The following is a 17,789-nucleotide window of genomic DNA, read 5'->3' on the forward strand; positions in this document are numbered from 1 at the left end:
TGGGGGGCACACGGGAGGGAGGGAGAGGGGGGGCACACGGGAGGGAGGGAGAGGGGGGGCACACGGGAGGGAGGGAGAGGGGGGGGCACACGGGAGGGAGGGAGAGGGGGGGCACACGGGAGGGAGGGAGAGGGGGGGGCACACGGGAGGGAGGGAGAGGGGGGGCACACGGGAGGGAGGGAGAGGGGGGGGCACACGGGAGGGGAGGGGAGGAGGGGGGGGCGCACGGGAGGGAGAGAGGGGGGGCGCACGGGAGGGAGAGGGGGGGCGCACGGGAGGGAGAGGGGGGGCGCACGGGAGGGAGAGGGGGGGGCGCACGGGAGGGAGAGGGGGGGCGCACGGGAGGGGGAGAGGGGGGGCGCACGGGAGGGAGAGGGGGGGCGCACGGGAGGGAGAGGGGGGGCGCACGGGAGGGAGAGGGGGGGCGCACGGGAGGGAGGGGACGGGGCACGGGAGGGAGGGGAGGGGCACGGGAGGGAGGGGAGGGGCACGGGGAGGGAGGGGCACGGGAGGGAGGGGAGGGGCACGGGAGGGAGGAGAGGGGCACGGGAGGGAGGGGAGGGGCACGGGAGGGAGGGGGCACGGGAGGGAGGGGCACGGGAGGGAGGGGAGGGGCACGGGAGGGAGGGGAGGGGCACGGGAGGGAGGGGAGGGGCACGGGAGGGAGGGGAGGGGCAGGGGAGGGAGGGGTGGGGGCAGGGGAGGGAGGGGCACGGGAGGGAGGGGCACGGGAGGGAGGGGGAGGGGCACGGGAGGGAGGGGAGGGGCACGGGAGGGAGGGGAGGGGCACGGGAGGGAGGGGAGGGGCACGGGAGGGAGGGGAGGGGCACGGGGAGGGAGGGGAGGGGCACGGGGAGGGAGGGGAGGGGCACGGGAGGGAGGGGAGGGGCACGGGAGGGGCACGGGAGGGAGGGGGAGGGGCACGGGAGGGAGGGGAGGGGCACGGGAGGGAGGGGAGGGGCACGGGAGGGAGGGGAGGGGCACGGGAGGGACATGTTTTACCTGGACTCAATGAGCCGCTTGGCAGCCTCAGCGTATTTGAAGAGCAGGCGTTTGGCTTCCTCACGATGCTTAATGCGAGATAACCTGAAACATCAGGAGGTGAGGGGATTTCCTCATACAGAGAGGATCCCCCCCCCATACAGAGAAAGCCCCCCCATACAGAGAGAGGACCCCCCATAGAGAGAGAAGACCCCCCCATAGAGAGGAACCCCCCCATGCAGAGCGAGAGGACCCCCACATACAGAGCGAGAGGACCCCCACATACAGAGAGGACCCCCAGAGAGAGGACGCCCACACCCCCAGAGAGAGGACCCCCACACCCCCAGAGGACCCCCACACCCCCAGAGGACCCCCACACCCCCCCCACTTCTCCAGAGGACCCCCACTTCCCCAGAGGACCCCCACTTCCCCAGAGGACCCCCACACCCCCAGAGGACCCACCCATACTGAGACAGGGAGCCCCTCCCCCACACACCATACTGAGAGGCTCCCCCCATAAAGAGCCCATGTCCTTCACAACGCGAGGACTCCCCCCAACAGAGACACCCCTCCCAGCCCCCAAACACAAAAGGGACCCGCCCCGCACCATGTGACTGTCACCTGATGGGGACGTCATTCATGATTTCGCGGAACATAGAGGGGGACACTGCAGGGTCACAGTCACTCGGCAGCAGGGGTCCAGGCCCCGATCCAGAACCTTCCGCTCCAACAACCAACGGTTAAAGGACTCGCGGGGGGGCTCAATACCTGGGGAGAGAGGGGGGAGTATGTGTGAGAAGGGGGGGTGTGAGAAGAAAAGAAGAGGAGGGGTGAGAAGAGGAGGGGGGGTGAGAAGAGGAGGGGGGGAGTATGAGAGGAGGAGGAGGGGAGAGGCTCCCCCTGGCACACACGGTTGGGTATATACAGGGTACCCAGCGGGACGTACCCTCTCTGTTGGCACACACGGGTGGGTATATACAGGGTACCCAGCGGGACGTACCCTCTCTGTTGGCACACACGGGTGGGTATATACAGGGGTACCCAGCGGGACGTACCCTCTCTCTGTTGGCACACACGGGTGGGTATATACAGGGTACCCAGCGGGACGTACCCTCTCTCTGTTGGCACACACAGGTGGGTATATACAGGGGTACCCAGCGGGACGTACCCTCTCTCTGTTGGCACACACGGGTGGGTATATACAGGGTACACAGCGGGACGTACCCTCTCTCTGTTGGCACACACGGGTGGGTATATACAGGGTACACAGCGGGACGTACCCTCTCTCTGTTGGCACACACGGGTGGGTATATACAGGGTACACAGGGGGACGTACCCTCTCTCTGTTGGCACACACGGGTGGGTATATACAGGGTACACAGCGGGACGTACCCTCTCTCTGTTGGCACACACGGTTGGGTATATACAGGGTACACAGCGGGACGTACCCTCTCTCTGTTGGCACACACGGGTGGGTATATACAGGGTACACAGCGGGACGTACCCTCTCTCTGTTGGCACACACAGGTGGGTATATACAGGGTACACAGCGGGACGTACCCTCTCTCTGTTGGCACACACGGGTGGGTATATACAGGGTACACAGCGGGACGTACCCTCTCTCTGTTGGCACACACGGGTGGGTATATACAGGGTACACAGCGGGACGTACCCTCTCTCTGTTGGCACACACGGGTGGGTATATACAGGGTACACAGCGGGACGTACCCTCTCTCTGTTGGCACACACAGGTGGGTATATACAGGGTACACAGCGGGACGTACCCTCTCTCTGTTGGCACACACGGGTGGGTATATACAGGGTACACAGGGGGACGTACCCTCTCTCTGTTGGCACACACGGGTGGGTATATACAGGGTACACAGCGGGACGTACCCTCTCTCTGTTGGCACACACGGGTGGGTAAATACAGGGTACACAGCGGGACGTACCCTCTCTCTGTTGGCACACACGGGTGGGTATATGGAACGTACCCTCTCTCTGTTGGCACACACGGGTGGGGGTATATACAGGGTACACAGCGGGACGTACCCTCTCTCTGTTGGCACACACAGGTGGGTATTATACAGGGTACACAGCGGGACGTACCCTCTCTCTGTTGGCACAGCTCCCGGTAATGATGCCGCAGTTTCAGAACAAGTTGTGACCGCAGCAGTTCCACCTCTGGGTGGGGGGGGTAGGGTGTGCGAGGGGGGGGGCAGAGCGTGCGAGGGGGGGAGCGGATTCACCAACGTGGTGCTCTGAATATCCAAGTCCCAGTAAACACTGCAGGGAGAGGGGCAGACATCCCAACTTGTGTCAACACATACAGCCCCTTAGTGTAACAGTTACTCTGTACCCCCCCTAGTGTAACAGTTACTCTGTACCCCCCCTAGTGTAACAGTTACTCTGTACCCCCCTAGTGTACAGTTACTCTGTAACCCCCCCTAGTGTGTAACAGTTACTCTGGTACCCCCCCCTTAGTGTAACAGTTACTCTGTACCCCCCCTAGTGTAACAGTTACTCTGTACCCCCCCCCCTAGTGTAACAGTTACTCTGTACCCCGCTAGTGTAACAGTTACTCTGTACCCCCCTCGTGTAACAGTTACTCTGTACCCCCTCGTGTAACAGTTACTCTGTACCCCCCTAGTGTAACAGTTACTCTGTACCCTCCCCTAGTGTTGTAACAGTTACTCTGTACCCCCCCTAGTGTAACAGTTACTCTGTACCCCCCCTAGTGTAACAGTTACTCTGTACCTCCCCTAGTGTAACAGTTACTCTGTACCCGCCCCCTAGTGTAACAGTTACTCTGTACCCCCCCCTTAGTGTAACAGTTACTCTTCTGTACCCCCCTAGTGTAACAGTTACTCTGTACCCCGCTAGTGTAACAGTTACTCTGTACCCCCCTCGTGTAACAGTTACTCTGTACCCCCCCTAGTGTAACAGTTACTCTGTACCCCACCTAGTGTAACAGTTACTCTGTACCCCCCCTAGTGTAACAGTTACTCTGTACCCCCCCCTAAGTGTAACAGTTACTCTGTACCCCGCTAGTGTAACAGTTACTCTGTACCCCGCTAGTGTAACAGTTACTCTGTACCCCCCTAGTGTAACAGTTACTCTGTACCCCCCTCGTGTAACAGGTTACTACTGTACCCCCCCTAGTGGTAACAGTTACTCTGTACCCCCCCTAGGTTGTAACAGTTACTCTGTCCCCCCCTAGTGTAACAGTTACTCTGTACCCCGCTAGTGGGAACAGTTACTCTGTACCCCCCTCGTGTAACAGTTACTCTGTACCCCCCTCGTGTAACAGTTACTCTGTACCCCCCCCTAGTGTAACAGTTACTCTGTAACTCCCCTAGTGTAACAGTTACTCTGTACCCCCCCCTAGTTGTAACAGTTACTCTGTACCCCCCCTAGTGTAACAGTTACTCTGTACCCCCCCTAGTGTAACAGTTACTCTGTACCTCCCCTAGTGTAACAGTTACTCTGTACCCCCCCTAGTGTAACAGTTACTCTGTACCCCCCCTTAGTGTAACAGTTACTCTGTACCCCCCTAGTGTAACAGTTACTCTGTACCCCGCTAGTGTAACAGTTACTCTGTACCCCCCTCGTGTAACAGTTACTCTGTACCCCCCTCGTGTAACAGTTACTCTGTACCCCCCTAGTGTAACAGTTACTCTGTACCCCCCCCTAGTGTAACAGTTACTCTGTACCCCCCCCTAGTGTAACAGTTACTCTGTACCCCCCCTAGTGTAACAGTTACTCTGTACCCCGCTAGTGTAACAGTTACTCTGTACCCCCCTAGTGTAACAGTTACTCTGTACCCCCCTAGTGTAACAGTTACTCTGTACCCCCCCCCTAGTGTAACAGTTACTCTGTACCCCCCTCGTGTAACAGTTACTCTGTACCCCCCCTAGTGTAACAGTTACTCTGTACCCCCCCTAGTGTAACAGTTACTCTGTACCCCCCCTAGTGTAACAGTTACTCTGTACCCCCCTAGTGTAACAGTTACTCTGTACCCCCCTAGTGTAACAGTTACTCTGCACCCCCCCCTAGTGTAACAGTTACTCTGTAACCCCCCCTAGTGTAACAGTTACTCTGTACCCCCCCTAGTGTAACAGTTACTCTGTACCCCCCCCTAGTGTAACAGTTACTCTGTACCCCCCTCGTGTAACAGTTACTCTGTACCCCCTAGTGTAAACAGTTACTCTGAACACCTCACAGTGTCACACTAGCTCAGTAACCCCCTCACAGTATCACTTCCTTAGTAAGCCCCATCAGTGTCCCACTCACTCAGTAAACCCGCCCCTCCCCTCAGTGTCACACTCACTCAGTAACCTCCCTCAGTGTTCAAATTCACTCAGTAACCCCCTCATAGCATCACACTCACTCAGTAACCTCCCTCAGTGTCAAACTCACTCAGTAACACCCCCTCCCTTCAGTGTCACACTCACTCAGTAACCTCCCCTCAGTGTCAAACTCACTCAGTAACACACTCACTCAGTAACCTCCCTCAGTGCCACACTCACTCAGTAACCTCCCTCAGTGTCCCCCTCCCTGAGTAACCTCCCTCAGTGTCACACTCACTCAGTAATCCCCCTCCTTCAGTGTCACACTCACTCAGTAATCACCCTTAGTGTCAAACTTACACAGTAACTTCCCTCATCGTGCCCCACTCACTCAGTAACCCCCCGTGTCAAATTCACTCTGTAACTCCCTCACAGTGTTACACTCACTCAGTAACCCCCCTCACAGTGTTACACTCACTCAGTAACCTCCCTCACAGTATTACACTCAGTAACCTCCCTCACCGTGTTACACTCACTCAGTAACCCTCAGTGTCACACTCACTCAGTAACCCCCTCACAGTGTCACACTCACTCAGTAACCCCCGCATAGTATCAACTCACTCAATAACCTCCCTCACAGTATCACACTCAGTAACCCCCTCACAGTGAAACACTCACTAAGTAACCCCCTCCTTCAGTGTTCAAACTCACTCAGTAACCTCCCTCAGTGTCCCCCTCCCTCAGTAACCCCACTCATCGTGTCCCACTCACTCAGTAACCCCCTCACAATATCACACTCACTCAGTAATCCCCTCACAATATCACACTCACTCAGTAACCCCCTCAGTGTTACACTCAGTAACCCCCTCACAGTGTCACACTCACTCAGTAACCCCCTCAGTGTCACACTCACTCAGTAACCCCCTCACAGTGTCACACTCACTCAGTAAACCCCCTCACAGTGTCACACTCACTCAGTAACCCCTCACAGTGTCACACTCATTCAGTAACCCCCCTCCTTCAGTGGTCACACTCAGTAACTCCCCTCCTTCAGTGTCACCCTCACTCAGTAACTCCCCTCACAGTCACACTCACTCAGTAACCACCCCTCAGTATCAAACTCACTCACTCATTAACCTCCCTCAGTGCCACTCTCACTCAGTAACCTCCCTCAGTGTCCCCCTCCCTGAGTAACCTCCCTCAGTGTCACACTCACTCAGAAACCCCTTCATAGTATCACACGCACTCAGTAACCCCCCTCAGTGTCACACTCACTCAGTAACCCCCCCTCCTTCAGTGTCACACTCACTCAGTAAACCCCCTCCTTCAGTAATCACCCTTAGTGTCAAACTTACCTCAGTAACCTCCCTCATCGTGCCCCACTCACTCAATAACCTCCCCTGTGTTAAATTCACTCAGTAACCCCCTCAGTGTTACACTCACTCAGTAACCCCCTCAGTGTCACACTCACTCAGTAACCCCCCTCACAGTGTTACACTCACTCAGTAACCTCCCTCAATGTCACACTCACAGTGTTACACTCACTCAGTAACCCCCTCAGTGTTACACACACGCAGTAACCTCCCTCACAGTGTCACACTCACATCAGTAACCCCCTTCAGTGTTACACTCACTCAGTAACCCCCTCAGTGTTACACTCACTCAGTAACCCCCTCAGTGCCCCTCAGTGTCACACTCACTCAGTAACCCCCGCATAGTATCAACTCACTCAGTAACCTCCCTCACAGTATCACACTCAGTAACCTCCCCCAGTGTCACACTCACTCAGTAACCCCCTCAGTGTCACACTCACTCAGTAACCCCCTCAGTGTTACACACACTCAGTAACCCCCTCAGTGTTACACTCACTCATTACCCCCGCATAGTATCACACTCACTCAGTAACCTCCCTCACAGTATCACACTCAGTAACCCCCTCAGTGTCACACTCACTCAGTAACTCCCTCACAGTGTCACACTCACTCAGTAACCCGCTAAGTGATACACTCACTCAGTAACCCCCGCATAATATCAACTCACTCAGTAACCTCCCTCACAGTATCACACTCAGTAACCTCCCTCAGTAACCCCCTCACAGTGTCACATTCACTCAGTGACCCCCTCACAGTGTTACACTCACTCAGTAACCCCCTCAGTGATACACTCACTCAGTAACCCTCACAGTGTCACAATCGCTCAGTAACCCCCGCATAGTATCAACTCACTCAGTAACCTCCCTCACAGTATCACACTCAGTAACCTCCCTCACAGTATCACTCAGTAACCTCCCTCACAGTATCACACTCAGTAACCCCCCTCACAGTATCACACTCAGTAACTTCCCTCAGTGTCACACTCACTCAGTAACCCCTTCACAGTGTCACACTCACTCAGTAATCCCCTCACAGTGTTACACTCACTAAGTAACCCCCCTCCTTCAGTGTCAAACTCACTCAGTAACCCCCCTCAGTGTCCCCTTCCCTGAGTAACCCCCCTCACAGTGTCACACTCACTCAGTAACCCCCTCACAGTGTTACACTCACTCAGTAATCCCCTCAGTGTCACACTCAGTAACCCCCTCACAATGTCACTTACTCAGTAACCCCCTCACAGTGTCACACTCACTCAGTAACCCCCTCACAGTGTCACACTCACTCCGTGGGCTTCAGTAGCGCTGCTAGCTGCTTCTCCTCCAATGATACCCCTGGGATGACGGGGGAGCTGGGCACAGCTGCTGGGGTCACAGGAGAGGGCTCCACCTGAGTGAGAGTGCGTGGTCAGAGAGAGCGCGCGAGGTGGTGCAGAGAGGCTGGGGGGGGGGGTTTGTTTTTGAGGGGGGGGGGGGTTGGGGGCTTTGGGGGAGGGAGGGTCTGGGGGAAGAAGGGGTTGAGGGCTTTGGGATGACGGAGGGGGGCTTTGGGATGACGATGGGGGGCTTTGGGATGACGGAGGGGGGCTTTGGGATGACGGAGGGGGGATTTGGGATGGGGGAGGGATTTGGGATATTGGGGAGATATTCGGGGGATTCGGGGTGAAATTGGTGGGGGACTCGTGGGGGGGGGGGGGGGGGCGAGGGGTGATTCGGGGGGAGGGGTGATTCAGGGGGGGGAGGGGTGATTCGGGGGGGATGGGTGATTCGGGGGGGCTGATTCAGGGGGGGGGTGATTCAGGGGAGGTGGTGGTTCAGGGGGGGTGGTTCAGGGGGGGGTGTGGTTCAGGGGGGAGGTGATTCAGGGGGGGAGGGTGATTCAGGGGGAGGGTGATTCAGGGGGAGGGTGATTCAGGGGGGGAGGGTGATTCAGGGGGAGGGTGATTCAGGGGGGGAGGGTGATTCAGGGGGGGAGGGTGATTCAGGGGGGGAGGGTGATTCAGGGGGGGAGGGTGATTCAGGGGGGGAGGGTGATTCAGGGGGGGAGGGTGATTCAGGGGGAGGGTGATTCAGGGGGGGGGGGGTGATTCAGGGGGGGGGGGTGATTCAGGGGGGGGGGGGGTGATTCAGGGGGGGGGGGGGAATTCGGGGGAGGGTTTAGGGGGAGGTTTGAGGGCCCTCACCCACCTTCGGCTTTTTGATGACATCACTGGCAGGCAGTTCCTCAGACAGCCTCCTCTTTTGCCCTTTTCTGTCCTTGGGGGTCTCGGGAGTCCCCCCCTCTGACGGAACTGGAGCCGCATTGAGACCCAGAGGGTCCGACTGTCAAGTGAATCAGTGTTACCTCCCCACCGGCAGTAACACCCTCCCCGCTGCCGGCAGTATCCACTCCGCTGCCGGAAGTCCCCCACCGCCGGCAGTAACCCCCTCCCCCTCTGCCGGCAGTATTCCTCTTCCCCGGCAGTATCTCCCTCCCCTGCCGCCGGCGGTATCTCCCTCCCCCCGGATGTATCCCCCTCCACCCCTGCCGGCAGTATCAAAAACCAACCCTTCCCCCCCCCCCCCCGGCAGTATCCCCTCCACCCGTTGGCAGTATCCCCTCCCCCCGCTGGCAGTATCCCCTCCCCGCGCTGGCAGTATCCCCTCCCCCTGTTATAGTGTGATGTGGGGAACAGAGGTTTTTTTGTAGTGTATGTATATGCTTGTCTGTATATTGTGTGTGCACGCGTGTGTGTATTGTGTGTGTGTATGCGCGCGAGCGTGTGCGTGTGTGTGTGTGTGTATATATATCACCACCATTATGTAATGTGAGCATGAGATAAAAAGTGGCACTGTGTGCTCATTTGCATGTCACTTCCCAGAATCCTTTGCTGCAGTGGAAGTGCTGTTTGCTGGGTGATAATGGTGAAAGACAGGGTTGCAGACCTGTCTAAGACATGCAAATGAATATACAGGAATATTTACAGTTGCTATATATATATATATATATATATCATACGTTACCAGCAAAGGTAAAGAGACAACAGCACTCAGTACGTATAAGCAGCAACAAACTGTATTAAAGAAACTTGCACATATATCCAACGTTTCGGTCCGCAGAACGGGACCTTAACCCTGAGGAAGGTCCCGTTCTGCGGACCCAAATATTGGATATATAGTATGTGCAAGTTTCTTTAATACAGTTTGTAGCTGCTTATACATTCTGAGTGCTGTTGTCTCTTTCATATGCTTTATTATTTTATGACACAAGCACTAGGTCATTAATATATATATATATATATATATATATATATATATATATATATATATATATATATATATATATATATATATATATATATATATATATAATCAAAAAATAAATAGATGATACCGTTCTGTGGCTAACGAAATGCTTTTATTTGTGCGAGCTTTCGAGATACACTGATCCCTTCTTCCGGCGATGTTACAATGAATGAAGCAAAAGGTTTGCTTCATTCATTGTAACACCGCTGGAAGAAGAGATCAGTGTATCTCGAAAGCTCGCACAAATAAAAGCATTTCGTTAGCCACAGAACGGTATCATCTATTTATTTTTTTATTATTGAAGCTCGGCTAACACGGTACTGATACCTCTACATGTATATATATATATATATAGTATATTTATATATAGTGTGGGTAGGTATGTAAGGGTACGGCCAGGGGGAATGCGAGCGCGCTGGAGCTCCGTGATGTCAGGCGCTTATGTTGGTCGGACGATTCATGGCCCGCTAGTTGCGCGTGCCTGTGACGTCACGTAAGCGGTTCGCCCACATTGGCTGAACAGCGCACGTGACCAGGGCAAGCGCGGAAAAAATCTAATTTGTTTGTCTCGGCAAGCAGAAAGCTCCCGGGTACGTGCACGTGCGGGCACTATATGGACATTCACATTGGGATTCATGGTTTCGATCGCATTGCAATGAGCGCACACGCACGCTCGCTCGCTCGCTCCGCTTCACCCTGGCCGAGGTATGTACGGGTGTGTGTGTATGTACGGGTGTGTGTGTATGTGTGCGGGTATAGCGTGCCCGGTGTGTGTGTATAGCATGCCTGTTCTGTGCCATTATTTAGAGCCGGTTGCATAAGCACTTCCTCTGCACTCCGTAACTATCAGGGTGCAATAAAGTTCAGGTGTCAGTATAATGGGGCTGTGTGATGTCACAGGTACTCACAATGACATCATGCTGGCCCAGCACAGGCATCTCCCACAGGGACTGGTTGGTGAAACGGTTAAAGTAATAAAGACGATTTTCCCTCTTACTCCAGCACTTCTCCCACCCGGCCTGCAGGAGCTCGTCTGGGGGAGGGGAAAGAGAGAGGTGAACCCCCAAAGCACAACAAACCCCCCCCACCGCAGGAGATTGTCAGGGGGGGGGGGAGAGAGCGGTGAACCCCCAGAGCACAACTGACCCCCCCACTGAAGGAGCTCCTCTGGGGGAGGGAAAAGAGAGAGGTGAACCCCCAAAGCACAACAACCCCACCCCCCCCACCGCAGGAGCTTGTCGGGGGGGGGGGATACAAGTGACCCCCCCCCCCACCGCACGAGCTCCTCTGGGGGGTGGGGGAGAGGTGAACCCCCAAAACACAACTAACCCCTCCCCCCCCCCACCGCAGGAGCTCGTCTGGGGGGGAGGCGAGGGTAAAAGAAAAGCAAACCTCCCAAAACACAACTACCCCCAAAACACAACTACCCCCCAACCGCCGGAGCTCGCCGTGGGTAGTGGAGAGATGAACACCCAAAACACAACTACCTCCCCTCCCACCGCAAGAGCTCATCTGGGGGATGGGGGGCAAACACCAAAACACAACTTACAACCCTATTTGGGAGGGGGAGAAACACGGATGAGTCCCCAAAATAGAACCCACCCCCAGCCCCAATACCTCAGTGTTACCTGGTAGGTCAGTGAGCGGACGGGGGGGCCGGGGTGAGTGAGAGGTGCCTGGAGACAGGCTCAGCAGGGCCGTGTCCTCCTGGGGACTGCCATGATTATCACGGGCCATCGCTGAAGGGACAGGCTGAGGACAGATAGGAGGCAGTGACACAGCTTAGCGACGCACGCGCAGGGGGCGCAGCAACAGTTACTGGGTGGGTGGGGCTAGTGTGGGTGGGGCTAGAGGTGGGTTGGTGTGGGTAGAGGTGGGTTGGTGTGGGTAGAGGTGGGTTGGGGTAAAGGTGAGTTGGTGTGAGTAGGGGTAGATGGTGGGTTGGTGTTTGTGGGGGTAGCGGTGGGTTGGTATGGGTGAGGGTAGAGGTGGGTTGGTGAGGGTAGAGGTGGGTTGGTGAGGGTAGAGGTGGGTTGGGGTAAAGGTGAGTTGGTGTGAGTAGGGGTAGAGGTGGGTTGGTGTTTGTGGGGGTAGCGGTGGGTTGGTATGGGTGAGGGTAGAGGTGGGTTGGTGAGGGTAGAGGTGGGTTGGTGAGGGTAGAGGTGGGTTGGGGTAAAGGTGAGTTGGTGTGAGTAGGGGTAGAGGTGGGTTGGTGTTTGTGGGGGTAGAGGTGGGTTGGTATGGGTCAGGGTAGAGGTGGGTTGGTGAGGGCAGAGGTGGGTTGGTGAGGGTAGACGTGGGTGGGCATAGAGATGGGTTGGTGTGGGGGTAGAGGTGGGTTGGTGTTGGTTATAGTGGGAGTAGAGGTAAGTGGGTGAGGGTAGAGGTGTGTGTGAGCAGCTGTGGGTTGGTGTGGGGTTAGTGGTGTGTTGGTGTGGGATAGGGTGGGTGTGGGATGGGGTGGGGGCAGAGGTGGGTTGGTATGGGGGTAGAGGTGGGTTGGTGGGGGTAGAGATGGATTGGTGTTGGTAGAGGTGGATTGGTGAGGGTAGAGGTGGGTTTGTGTGAGTTGGGGTAGAGGTGGGTTGTGTGGGTGGGGGTAGAAGTGGGTTGGGGTGGGGTTGAGGTGAGTTATGGTGGGAGTAGAGGTGGGTGGGGGTAAAGGTGTGTGTGTGTAGAGGTGGATGGGTGTGGGTAATGGTGGTAGAGGTGTGTTGATGTTGGTAGAACATTTATTTGCTTCCTCCCCTCATATTTTGTGTGTGTGTGGTGGTAGTGGTGGGTTGGTGTGGGTAGAGGTGTGTGTGGGTAGAAGTGAATGGGTGTGGGGGTAGTGGTGGGGGTAGTGGTGGGTGTGGGGGTAGAGGTGGGTTGGTATGGGATAGGGTGGGTGGGAGTAGAGGTGGGTGTGGGCAGCTGTGTGGTGGGTTGGTGTTGGTAGAGGTGAGTTTGTGTGGGTTGGGGTAGACGTGAGTTGTTGTGGGATATGGCGGGTGGGTTGGTGTTGTTAGAGGTGGGTTGGTGGGGGTAGAGGTGGGTTAATGTTGGTAGAGGTGGGTTGGTGGGGGTAGAGGTGAGTTTGTGTGAGTTGGGGTAGAGGTGGGTTAGTCTTGGTAGAGGTGGGGGTAGAGGTGGGTTGGTATTGGTAGAGGTGGGGGTAGAGGTGGATTGGTGTAGAGGTGGGTTTGTGTGGGTTGGTCTTGGTAGAGGTAAGTTGATGGGGGTAGAGGTGGGTTTGTGTGGGTTGCGGTAGGTAGAGGTGGGTTGGTGGGGGTAGAGGTGGGTTGGTGTTGGTAGAGGTGGGTTGGTGGGGGTAAAGGTGGTTTGGTGGGGGTAGATGTGGGTTGGGGTAGAGGCGAGTTTGTGTGGGGTGCGTTGGGAGGGTTGGTAGGAAGTGGGTTGTTGTGGGTAGAGGTGGGGGTAGGTGGGTGGTTGTGGGTAGAGGGTGGGTGGTTTGGGTGGCTGTGGGTAGTGGTGGGGGTAGTGGTGGAGGTAGGAAGTGGGTGGTAATGGGTAGAGGTAGGAGGTGGGTGGTTGTGGGTAGAGGTGGGGGTAGGAGGTGGGTGGTTGTGGGTAGAGGTGGGGGTAGGAGGTGGGTGGTTGTGGGTAGAGGTGGTGGTAGGAGGTGGGTTGTTGTGGGTTGGGGTAGAGGTAGGATATGGTGGGTGGGGGGTACAGGTGGGATATGGTTGGTGGGGGTAGATGGGTTGTTCTGGGTAGGTGCGGGTTGGGGTAGAGGTGGGTTGGTGGGTGTAGAGGTGGGATATGGTGGGTGGTTTGGTGGGGGTAGGAGGTGGGTTGTTGTGGGTAGAGGTGGGGGTAGGAGGTGGGTTGTTGTGGGTTTGGGTAGAGGTACAATGTGGTGGGTGGGAGTAGGAGGTGGGTTGTTCTGGGTAGGTGTGGGTTGGGGTAGAGGTAGGTTGTTCTGGGTAGGTGTGGGTTGGGATAGAGGTGGGTTGGTGGGGGTAGACGTTGGATATGGGGGTAGAGGTGGGATATGGTGGGTGGGAGTGGGTTGGGGTAGAGGTGGGATATTGTGTGTGGGGGTAGGAGGTGGGCTGTTCTGGGTAGGTTGGGGTAGAGGTGGTATATGGTGGGTAGAGGTGGTATATGGTGGGTAGAGGTGGGATATGGTGGGTGGGGGTAGGAGGTGGGTTGTTCTGGGTAGGTGTGGGTTGGGGTAGAGGTGGGTTGGTGAGGGTAGAGGTGGGATATGGTGGGTGGGAGTAGGAGGTGGGTTGGGGTAGAGGTGGGATATGGTGGGTGGGAGTAGGAGATGGGTTGTTCTGGGTAGGTGTGGGTTGGGGTAGAGGTGGGTTGGTGGGGGTAGAGGTGGGATATGGTAGGTGGGATATGGTGGGTGAGTTGTTCTGGGTAGGTTGGGGTAAAGGTGGGATATGGTGGGTGGGAGTAGGAGGTTGGTTGTTCTGGTTAGGTGTGTGTTGGGGTAGAGGTGTTTTGGTTGGGGTAGAGGTGGGATATGGTGGGTGGGAGTAGGAGGTGGGTTGGGGTAGAGGTGGGTTGGTGGGGGTAGAGGTGGGATATGGTGGGAGTAGGAGGTGTGTTGTTCTGGGTAGGGGTAGAGGTGGGTTGGCGGGGGTAGAGGTGGGATATGGTAGGTGGGATATGGTGGGTTGTTCTGGGTAGGTTGGGGTACAGGTGGTATATGGTGGGTAGAGGTGGGAGTAGGAGGTGGGTTGTTCTGGGTAGGTGTGGGATATGGTGAGTGGGAGTAGGAGGTGGGTTGTTCTGTGTATGTGGGGGTAGAGGTAGGATATGGTAGGTGGGATATGGTGGGTGGGTTGTTCTGGGTGGTTGGTGTAGAGGTGGGATATGGTGGGTTGTTCTGGGTAGGTGTTGGTTGGGGTAGAGATGGGATATGGTGGGGGGGTAGAGGTGGGATATGGTGGGTGGGGGGTAGAGGTGGGATATGGTGGGTGGGTTGTTCTGGGTAGGTTGGGGTAGAGGTGGGATATGGTGGGTGGGTTGTTCTGGGTAGGTTGGGGTAGAGGTGGGATATGGTGGGTTGTTCTGGGTAGGTGTTGGTTGGGGTAGAGATGGGATATGGTGGAGGGGTAGAGGTGGGATATGGTGGGTAGAGGTGGGATATGGTGGGTGGGAGTAGGAGGTGGGTTGTTCTGAGTAGGTGGAGGTAGGATATGGTAGGTGGGATATGGTGGGTGGGTTATTCTGGGTAGGTTGGTGTAGAGGTGGGATATGGTGGGTTGTTCTGGGTAGGTGTTGGGTGGGGTAGAGGTGGGATATGGTGGGTGGGAGTAGGAGGTGGGTTGTTCTGGGTTGGGGTAGAGGTGGGATATGGTGGGTGGGTTGTTCTGGTAGGTTGTGGTAGAGGTGGTATATGGTGGATTGTTCTGGGTAGAGGTGGGATATGGTGGGTGGGTTGTTCTGGGTAGAGGTGGGTTGGTGGGGGTAGAGGTGGGATATGGTAGGTGGGATATGGTGGGTGGGTTGTTCTGGGTAGGTTGGGGTAGAGGTGGGTTGTTCTGGGTAGGTGTTGGTTGGGGTAGAGGTGGGATATGGTGGGATGTTGTTCTGGGTAGGTGTTGGTTGGGGTAGAGGTGGGATATGGTGGGTGGGTGGGATGTTGTTCTGAGTAGGTTGGGGTAGAGGTGGGATATGGTGGGGGGGTAGAGGTGGGATGTTGTTCTGGGTAGGTTGGGGTAGAGGTGGGATATGGTGGGTGGGAGTAGGAGGTGAGTTGTTCTGGGTAGGTGTGGGTTGGGGTAGAGGTGTTAGTGGGGGTAGAGGTGGGATATGGTGGGTGGGTTGTTCTGGGTAGGTTGGGGTAGAGGTGGTATATGGTGGATTGTTCTGGGTAGAGGTGGGATATGGTGGATGAGTTGTTCTGGGTAGAGGTGGGTTGGTGTGGGTAGAGGTGGGTGAGTTGTTCTGGGTAGAGGTGGGTTGGTGTGGGTAGAGGTGGGATATGGTGGGTGAGTTGTTCTGGGTAGAGGTGGGATATGGTGGGTGAGTTGTTCTGGGTAGGTTGGGTTGTATATGGTGGATTGTTGTGGGTAGAGGTGGGATATGGTGGGTGGGTTGTTCTGGGTAGAGGTGGGTTGGTGTGGGTAGAGGTGGGATATGGTGGGTGAGTTGTTCTGGGTAGAGGTGGGTTGGTGTGGGTAGAGGTGGGATATGGTGGGTGAGTTGTTCTGGGTAGAGGTGGGATATGGTGGGTGAGTTGTTCTGGGTAGGTTGGGTGGTATATGGTGGATTGTTGTGGGTAGAAGTATATTAAATCCAATAAGAAACATTTATTCGCTTCCTCCCCTCACATATTTTGGCGCCGCGCTCCCCCGCGAGCCTCGTGCCCGCGCTTCCCCTCCCCACGGCGCGCGCGTCCAGCCTGTTTCAAGATGGCGCGGGAAAGCTGCGCGGGCGGCGAGGTGTTTGCGGCAGTTGTGCGCTGCGGCGCGGGCACAATGCCGAGCTGCGAGGGTCGCTGCGGGTGCTCGGGTGTTTGCGGCGTCAGGCGGTGCGGGTGTCGGAGCGTAGGGCGCCCCGGGAGCCTCACCTTGGGCCGGGGTCGCGCAGGCTCCGTCACAGGCTCCTGTCCACTTGCCGCTGTCCCGCCTCCGCCTCTCCCTCCCCGCTGACGGCGCCATCTTGTATTCCGAATCTGGCCCTACCAAGAGCGCATGCGCGACACCCAGCGCTTTGCGGCCCGATGCCGTGGCCATCTTGGTTGTGGCAGAGAGCCGAGCAGTAGCGCGTGTCAGTGCTGTGGATGGCGAGAAGGGACAGTGACTGTCATGGTGTCGTGCAGTCTCAGTGTCCTGCATAGTGTCATGTGCACATGCTGTATGTGACACGAGCCTGCCTTCCAATGAGTGAGGGGAGGGGGTACCAGGGGTGGGGGTTGCGCAGCAGGGGATGCCAGGGATGGGGGTTGCGCAGCAGGGGATGCCAGGGATGGGGGTTGCGCAACAGGGGATGCCAGGAGGCAGCAGGAGATGCCAGGGGTGGGGGTTGCGCAGCAGGGGATGCCAGGGGTGGGGGTTGCGCAGCAGGGGATGCCAGGGGTGGGGGTTGCGCAGCAGGGGATGCCAGGGATGGGGGTTGCGCAGCAGGGGATGCCAGGGATGGGGGTTGCGCAGCAGGGGATGCCAGCGGAGGGGGTTGCGGAGCAGGGGGTGCCAGGGGTGGGGGTTGCGGAGCAGGGGATGCCAGGGGTGGTTTGCGGAGCAGGGGATGCCAGGGGTGGGGGTTGCGGAGCAGGGGATGCCAGCGGAGGGGGTTGCGGAGCAGGGGGTGACGGGAGGGGATCTGGAGCAGGAGCTGAAAGGGGAGGGGGTTCAGTCAGAGCGTGGGGTGCAGTGCCTGGGTTGGGGGTGCAGAGCAACGGGTGCCAGGGGAGGGGGAGCGGTCAGGCGGTGCCAGGGTAGGGGGTGCCAGGGTTGATTGCGGAGCAGGAGGTGCCAGGGGAGGATGTGGATGGTTGGGTCATTACAAACTGAGCTGAGGCACTGACACCATGAGAGGATTTCCAGGTAGACACCTTAACCCAGAAATGCATTGCAGAGCCACAGAATAACACACATAGCGATCTAATAACATGCAGAGCCACAGAATAACACACATAGCGATCTAATAACATGCAGAGCCACAGAATAACACGCATAGCGATCTAATAACATGCAGAGCCACAGAATAACACGCATAGCGATCTAATAACATGCATAGCCACAGAATAACACACATAATGATCTAATAACATGCATAGCCACGGAATAACACGCATAATGATCTAATAACATGCAGAGCCACAGAATAACACACATAGCGATCTAATAACATGCAGAGCCACAGAATAACACGCATAGCGATCTAATAACATGCAGAGC

General features: G+C 56.6%; 1 protein-coding gene across 1 annotated transcript; it reads right to left on the reverse strand.

Moving 5' to 3' along the window:
- Window positions 1-998: 998 nt before the first annotated feature.
- On the reverse strand, window positions 999-16,602 carry PCIF1 (phosphorylated CTD interacting factor 1). Its single transcript, XM_075571797.1, is given in 10 exon segments — window positions 999-1,086; window positions 1,603-1,675; window positions 1,678-1,749; window positions 3,091-3,178; window positions 3,180-3,267; window positions 7,926-8,029; window positions 8,827-8,961; window positions 10,833-10,957; window positions 11,553-11,676; window positions 16,460-16,602. Coding segments are annotated over 9 exon segments (882 nt in total). The 5' UTR covers window positions 11,662-11,676; window positions 16,460-16,602.
- Window positions 16,603-17,789: the final 1,187 nt, after the last annotated feature.

Source organism: Ascaphus truei, chromosome 15, assembly GCF_040206685.1.
Source record: "Ascaphus truei isolate aAscTru1 chromosome 15, aAscTru1.hap1, whole genome shotgun sequence".
Taxonomy (NCBI): domain Eukaryota; kingdom Metazoa; phylum Chordata; class Amphibia; order Anura; family Ascaphidae; genus Ascaphus; species Ascaphus truei.